The 8,193-nt window shown below is 35.0% G+C and overlaps 1 protein-coding gene across 1 annotated transcript; it reads left to right on the top strand.

Moving 5' to 3' along the window:
- Window positions 1-646: 646 nt before the first annotated feature.
- Window positions 647-6,402, top strand: LOC105035455 (thioredoxin-like protein CXXS1). The gene is made up of 4 exons (XM_010911018.4): window positions 647-851; window positions 1,253-1,375; window positions 2,894-3,600; window positions 5,282-6,402. Exons 1-3 carry the CDS (start codon window positions 711-713, stop codon window positions 3,050-3,052), a joined length of 423 nt encoding a protein of 140 aa, XP_010909320.1. The 5' UTR covers window positions 647-710; the 3' UTR covers window positions 3,053-3,600; window positions 5,282-6,402.
- Window positions 6,403-8,193: the final 1,791 nt, after the last annotated feature.

Below are 8,193 nucleotides of genomic sequence, written 5' to 3'. Positions count from 1 at the left end.
AAAAAAAAAAAAAAAAGAGTGAGTTAAAAAGCAGTACAATAGTTCTCTCTATCTTTTTTTAATAAATAAACCAAGTCGTATAATGTCATGTCACTATATTGACCGCTACTCTGACTAGTCATGGAGAAGCTTCGTAAAGATTAATACAAACGTAGCCACCGAGCTTTATCTCAACTACCGATGATGGATCTAGGCTTTTTTTTCGTAAGCATGATGGATCTAGGCTTTGAAAACCATGTCCCTAAGCGGAAAAAAAAGATAGCACGAGATTCTTTTGCATAATTTTTTTATTCTTTTGAGTTAGATGTTACGTTTTGAGTTGGCAAATGACATCTAACAAATGACTCCCAAAAATATATTGAGTATAGCCAGTCAGAGCTAAATCAGCTGATTGATTGTTCTTACTGCAGTGGTGCTGCTAGGTTTGACTCCGGATAGGGACAACCCCATTGGATGTTCATAGAAGAAACATGACAATGGATAAATTCCAGGAGCTTCCAGCATGTGAAATCTTCAGTATCAACAAATAGAAAACCTGGATGGAGCCCAACTCCTCCTGACATCGAAAAGCTGAGGGCAGCAGCCCGTTGGTTTCTGTGAGGGCCCTTGCTCTTGCACTCTTTGTTTTTTCTTTTTTTGTTCTCATCCACAACTGCCCAGCTGGCATCCTCATTTGTTCACCCAATTCCAATGCCCTTTCTTTGCATAAAATGGACCACTGGGGTGAGGGAGGGAACCAAAGGGTGGTGATGGAAGACCAGCAACAGGCGGCCAAATCCAGGGTTGTGAGGGTGGACTCAGAGGAGTCATGGGATCTCTTCATCACCCAAGCCAACAACCAAGGCAGACCTGTGAGCTCCTGCAATCTCCCAAACTTACTTGAGATTCAATTTTTTTAGTTGTACCAGGCAAATTCAACATAGGCACTTCATATTCCTTCTTAACTCTTCCTTGTATGTGTGGATCTTAACCTCTCTAATGGAAGAATTTTTGTTTAGCCATGTCCCTTCATCAATATGACCGGCTGTATATAAGATTTCCTTGTTCTTTAGTTTTCTCATGAGAGAGAGAGGGGAAAGACGTATTTTCCAAAGGGAACTAGCAAAAAGGTTAAGTACGGATGGGAGTCTTATCTCAGATTGAATGGAAGAATCAACTTGGAAGTTTGGTAGATTTTTTCACTGTCATAAAACAATAAAATTAAAAATATATTTATTTATTCTTATTGGATCACTGCAAAATATTTTTGCAGGTTTTTGTTCACTTCAGTGCTTCATGGTGTGTCCCATCTCTTGCCATGAACTCCTACTTTGAGGAACTGGCCAGGACTTACCAGGATATTGTGTTTCTCTCGGTAGATGTTGACGAACTCAAGGTATCTTCTTCTTCTTCTTCTTCTTCTTCTTTTTTTTAATTTTTAAATTTTCATAATCAGGACATTAGGAGAAAAAAAAAACTTTATATAACTTGATTTATTTTCCTCCGAGAAAAATGAGAAGTAAACAAAGATTTAAACTTCTCTGGATGTTGAGAGATATAGTTTCAGTTCAATTGCTTTTTGCAACCCTGTGCGATCATTTTCTTCGTTGCTCTGACCGATCACAGCAAATGAAATGGAATCCTATTTTACAAAAAAAAGAAAAAAAAAAATAGAATCCTATGTTGAGATCCCGCTAGAACCGCAGTGCTCCCTAGAACTGCGTAAGATTACCTATAAAATAAAGGGAAAAATTAATGACACTTCATTATGCCTCCCAATCACTCAGCTTTTAATGGCATTCTTCTCATGGTGGGACCCGCCTGAGGGGCTGGGCTACACAATTTTTTTTTTTTTTTTGATGGAAAGGAGAGGAAGTAAGAAACTTCCAATTTACTATAAAAATAAAAAAAAATTGATAAGATCTTTTTGTAAGAGAATATAGGAGAAAAATATAAAATAAGTAATTAAAGAAGAGAACAATCTGATAGAAAGGACTTTATGACTTTGAGATGATAGCTGAACATAAATTATGCCATATTGAGAAGGACTGAAGGGTTTTACGAAGAGTAGAAAAAAGCTGAAGATTTTCGCTTATAAAAGATCTTAGAATTTGTTTCATGCCAAATATGTCACATGGTCAGATTTGAGCAGTGTTGTTAGGAGCAAAGTTACTTGTTCACTTGTTGATGTATTGCACCATTTTGCACCATTATCAGTAGATGAAACAGCTGCTTGAAAGGATGGGAGGGTGCTATAAATCCTTTAGTATCTTATCACATAAATTTAAGGCCACCTACGCATATTTCTTGGAATATTCTTGCTTCGTGTGTTGAATGAGTCCATTTTACACCAGCAATATATTCTCCAAATTACCAAAACATTTCTAAGTTATCCATAATTCCTTATTTGAATGGTTCTTTACATGATTCTTGTGTGATTCAGTGATCTAGAACTGTTAATCACTCTCTGAATTTTACAAGTTTTGCACAAGTTATCTGATAAACACACAGGATTTATAGTCAGGTGGTGTTCATACTGACTTTTGTTCTGTCTCGATGCTTGGTTGTGTATGAGCAATTAATAGTATTCCAATGATTTTGTTGCGACATATATATGTGTATATATATATATATTTAAAAAAATTTATGTTGGTTTCTTTTAAGTCTTGATTATCTGGCTTCTTCCTACACTTCCAGTTCTTGAGTGCTGAATCTTTTCTAACCAACTTGTTTTCAGTGTCAAACTCGGGGTTGTGTTATTAACTGGCAGGTTTAAATCTGTTGGGAAACTTCTCAATGGGCCATATTACTTCTCTGCATGTATAATTTGTTAAAATTTTGCCTTTGATTTGTGCATTATACTTGGTGTAGCTACAGTTGTAGTGAAATGTTGCCTTTGGTGGTATACCAACAGGGGGTTGCTTCTAAGATGGAGGTGAAAGCAATGCCTACATTTGTGCTGATGAGGAATGGGGAACTGATAACCAAGTTTGTTGGAGCAAATCCTGAAGAAATGAGGAGGAGGATAGATGTGTTTGCCCATTCCCTTCTTCCAACGAATATGGTTGAGTAGTTTTGAAGGGTGTCAGAGTGAGACCATATGAAAAAGGAAAAACCATGGTGTTCTCTGTTTAAAGGGTTGTATAATAATGGTGCAGTTATATAGCATTTTGATGCTAAAAAAAAAAAAAGAGGAGGAAGATAAGCATTTGTCCAAGGTGACGGGAATTGATGAGTTGCTGGTGCAAGAAAAGGAACAACCATCGCTACAAATATGGCGTTTTTCCTTGGGAAGAGATTAGAAAGCACCTAATCACTTTGAATAGGTTACAAGAAAAACTAAGTGGAAAAAAGGAGTAGGAGAGCATTAAAACATAGAAAAAGAGGAAAAAGACATTTCAAATAAGGCACTACCATTACTTGACAGAGCAACCGCAAAATAGAAGCCAATAGCCACGAGAGAGAAGCCTCTCTTCCCAAAAGGGAAGGCTTAATTTTTATTTAAACTTTTATGATCTCCAAAGCTCCATATGAAATTCCTTTACATTCTAAGAGTATTCTTCTATTTCTTTGTAGCTCTAGACGAAATGTTCTTCTATTTCTTTCAACCTAAATATACTGGTAAGCATTTTATTTTATTATATTCATGCATAATTCATGACCCAAGTCTGAACCAAAAGGATGAGAATAGAGGCTTCTTACATTTTTTCTTCCAAGGATTAAGCTGATATATAAAAAAGCTAGATCCGATTCAATCTTGATGATGATTTATCTAAGTTCATATTTCGAAAGAATATTATATTTGATATTGTTTTTCGATTTATGACAATTAAGAATATTTCAGAATCAGCACGACAATCTATCATGAGTGGGGAAGAAAATACTAAGAGGACAAGCATATCTCATCCAACAAGATAAGGCTAACAAACCAATTCTTCTTTCTTCTCATGAATTTTTAGCTTTTATATGAAAATAGAGGTCTATAAAGATTCCAAGATATGAAATCATTTCTCTTCCAACATATTCACTTCTTTTTATCTGCTTTAGATTTCTGATTTGAGCATCGGAGAATCCTCCGTCAGAATCAATTCTGGTTAAGGACTTATTCTGTAGGTCCTGCTATTACTGTCCTACCATCATTGTCTTGCAGTTGTCATACAGCTCTAGTTAAGTCGATCCAAGATAGAAATCTACAGCAACAGATTGGTACTAGAGGAAGGATTTAGGTTCTTTTTATGGAAAAGAGCAAGCATCCAATCAAAGATACTTCGTTACATCGCTCCAACACCACCAAGTTCTTAAAGACTAGATGATTCTAAATGTCTGCTAAATCCGATCATCTCTAGATCAGCCAGACGTTAATCATATCCAGACTGACCATCTCCAAATCGGTCAAATATCGATCAGATCTGTCCGCCTCCAAATTGGTCAGATGTCAATCAGGATAAAGGGAGCTTAGCCAAAAAAATCTCGTAGGCGATCCATGGGTTGGTGAATGATGCCAACTTCAACTGCTCGGCCATCGATCTTTGATCATTCTACTTCGATCAGGCATCAATCACATTGGAGGTATCTTCGATTATCTCTAAAATGGCTAGATCCGAGGTATTTATGCTTCCTCTTCCATGGCCACAAGTCAAGCAGATCAATTAACGCCCTCCAAGATATCCTAGTTAGCCTTAAAACTGGAGGATATATGATATATATCCAAATAAGGAAGGAGATTACAATATCTAGATAAAGAAAGAAGTTATGAAAATCATTCAATTTTCGAATCATGATAGATTCATGCTTTCTTATCTATATTTAAAAAAATTAATTTTTGATGGAATCTAAACAAGAAAGGAGATCACATCATCTAGATAAAGAAAGGGGTTACGAGAATCTCTTGATTTTTGAATCATGATTGATCCATGCTTCGTTATCCATATTTCAAAATTTGAATTTTTGACAGAATCCAAATAAGAGGGAGAGCATCTAGATAAAGATGGATTTTACAAGAATTTCTCTATTTCTAAATCATGACAGATTCATACTTCCTTATTCATATGTCAAAAAATTAAATTTTTGATAAGATCCAAATAAGGAAGGAGATAACGACAGATTAGAATCCAAATAAAGAAGGAGATTATAGAAATTTTTTGAATTCCACCCCATAAATCATGATGGATTCATGCTTTTTCATTTATCTGAACAGAATTCCACCCCAAATAGATTCTAAAAGGGAGAGACTCCCATAACTTAAAGCTTTCATGTAATAGTCTCTTAAGCCCTCATCCATCATTTCATTTTCTTTTTGTAGGTCCACAAGTCTTTGAGTATCTGAACTGAGGTAAAGACCAAGACCAACCAGAGGTGAAAATCAAAATGGAAGCCAAGCAATGAAGCCTAAAATCAAGTTAAGGTGAAGATTAAAATCAAGATCGAGTCACTAAGCCTAAGATTGAGGTAAAGATAAAGCCAAAACAAAGATTAGGACAGAGCCAAAGTAAAGGCCAAAATTGAGCCGAGGCAAAGATCATGCTCGAGCCAAGGTGAAAATCAAAATCAAAGCCGAGCTATGAAGGTCAAGATCGGGCCAAGATGAAGATCAAAATCGAGGTCGAGCCACTAAGTCTTGTTAATCTTATGAATGATTTTGATGATTATCAAATTTTGAGTAATTATAATTCTAATCATGTGTTTCAAGGTTGGATATAGATTTTTCTAGATTTTATCATTGGAAAAGGTCCTCCCAAAAGAAGCTAAGTCAAGAAATTCAAAGAAGAATTTTCAAGTTTCAAGCTGATCAGGAGTCGACCCTAAGGTAGAGGAGTCAACTCTGACACACTAAAATAGGACCAGCATGATTCTGAGTCGACTCATGAACAGTAGGAGTCGACTCTCAAAGAAAATAGAGAACTATATTCAGGATTCTTAATTTGAGTCGACTCATGAAGATAGTGAGCTGACTGTTAGGAAAGACAGAATACAGAAATTTTCAGACCTAAGGCCAAGTCGACTCATGTAGAGGTTCCGTCGACTCGTGGGCAGCTCGAATCGATCTTTGAGGAATTAGAGTTGATCCTTGGCATAGAAACAGCAATAATGGCTAATTTTCTACACTTTCTAATGGCTATTTCTCCACTCTAATGACTAGTTCAAGCCTCCCAATGATCAAAAATTTTTTTTCCAGCCACTTTTAAGTTTACAAAAGATAAGAGAATCAATTGGAAAGTAAGTTTAAGGGGAACTAAAGAAGAAAATACTTCATCTATTGAGTGTATATTGAATATCGTTGGAAAAGAAGTAAAGAGAGGGATTTATGCATTGAATTCAGAGAGCTTTCAAGAGAGATCATCTTCAACCTCTTTCATACCCTCTCAAGCTTCAAATAAAAGAAGTTCAAAAACATCGAAAGAGCAAATCATTAGCATCTTCTCAATGCTTCAAAGAGTTTATTTTTCAATTTTATTTTATCCTAAAATTTCATATCTTATATTCTTGTTTTCTTTTTAAGTTTCTTTGGAGATAAGAAATTTGGGGTTACATCCATGCAAGTTTGAAATTGGACATTGTAAATTTTGGTTGGTGAGCTTATAAAACTAACTAGATTCATTATGAATCTAAAAAATAGTCAGTATATAGGTTGTGGTTAGTGAGCTCGTAAAACCAACTAAATTTATTTGTAATCTCAGATAAAACAAACATGTTATAATCGAAAAGATTATAGTAAAATTTTTAAGAAAAACTTGAGAAGTGGATATAGGTACGGGATTACACCAAACTACTATAAAATTTACGTTATTTATATTGTGTCTTCTTGTACTTATTTTACTTGCTTTTAAATTTTAGTCTTGCATTGTTTAAATTCTTAGTTTGCATTCATTATCTTAATTTTGTTGTACCTTAAAGCATACACCACATAATCACTTAAGTTCTCTTAAATTATAATATATACTTTCTTAGATTTTGCATTTGCTTGAAATTTTTAAAAAATTCAATTCACTCCTTCTCTTGGGTTGCTATCTTTCTGAACAATAATTGATATTAGAGCAGGTACTCTAATATTATTTATTGATCAAGTGGTCTAGAGCCAAAGGTCATGGCAACTCTGATTGGTTCCTTGTTTGCCAAAAGATAATTAACTTCGAGACCGCCACTATTCAATGGTATTAATTATATTTTTTGAAAAGCTAAAATGAGAATATTTATACAAGCTTTAGATTATGATATATAAGAAATCATTGAAGGAAGAATCTGATCCATATCGGATGACCAAAAAGAAGGAGAATAGATTTCAAATTAATTTCTTTTTCATAACTTTTATGAAACATACCTTGAGGCGCAGTGGCAAGATGATCAAGGTTGTTAGATTTTAGAAATTAGTTGTTTTGCGAGATCTGGATGCACAAATCCTCTACTTCACATGCACGCCAAGCACCATAGGAGAGAGGGATGAAGACTTGTAGATATTCTTCTTAAAGGAAGAAGGGGAGAGCTTTGAGATCAGATCTTAATGGCTTGAAAGCACTCCACATGCCACCACAAGGAAGAAGAGCCTGCCCAAGGAGAGCTCACGCCTAGGAGATGCACACGCCCACATCAAAGGACCCTTCATGCCTTAATTTTTTTCTTCTTTTTTGTTCCTTCTCCACACTCCTTAAATAGACAAGAAGTCCTAGACCAAATCAATGACCTTTATGGAATAGGGCTCTCCAAGTTTGATTTAAATCCAAATTTTTTTTTTTCTATGAGGAATCCAAAAGAAGAAAGGAGGGGCATCAACTTGCGCCTCTCTCTCCCTTTCACGCACGCCCAAGGGTGGGGCATGAAAATCAGCACCTCCTCCATCTTGGTTGGCAAATCAAAAGAGAGAATCTCAGGATTTTAAGGTATAGTATTTTAAATCCAATTTGGTTCAGATTTGGATTCAATTTCAATCCGATTCGAACCAAATTTAAAAAGACTATTGATCCTAATCTAATTAAAATTCTGATCCAAGTCTAACTTGGTTAATTAACCTAATTAGTCTTAAATTAAATCAGACTCAATTAGATTAGATCTAATCTAAAAAAATTAAAATTTGAATTCAATCTCTCAAAATTTTTTGGATCATAGATTTGATTAAATTCATCTCCAAAATTAAACCTGCACCTCATATCCAGTGCTAGCTAGACATAATCAATATTTAATTTTATATGACTTATAACTTAATTCTTAAGTAAGTAAATC

The sequence above is a fragment of the Elaeis guineensis genome, chromosome 5, assembly GCF_000442705.2.
Source record: "Elaeis guineensis isolate ETL-2024a chromosome 5, EG11, whole genome shotgun sequence".
Lineage (NCBI taxonomy): Eukaryota > Viridiplantae > Streptophyta > Magnoliopsida > Arecales > Arecaceae > Elaeis > Elaeis guineensis.
Note: the sequence above shows the minus strand (reverse complement) of the source record. Positions and strands in the feature narration are given on the sequence as shown.

Coding starts and splice junctions, on each gene's coding strand:
- LOC105035455 (XM_010911018.4), top strand. CDS start 711: ATGGACCACTGGGGTGAGGGAGGGAACCAAAGGGTGGTGATGGAAGAC. Junction 852..1,252: donor CCAACAACCAAGGCAGACCT/GTGAGCTCCTGC, acceptor ATATTTTTGCAG/GTTTTTGTTCACTTCAGTGC. Junction 1,376..2,893: donor TAGATGTTGACGAACTCAAG/GTATCTTCTTCT, acceptor GTATACCAACAG/GGGGTTGCTTCTAAGATGGA.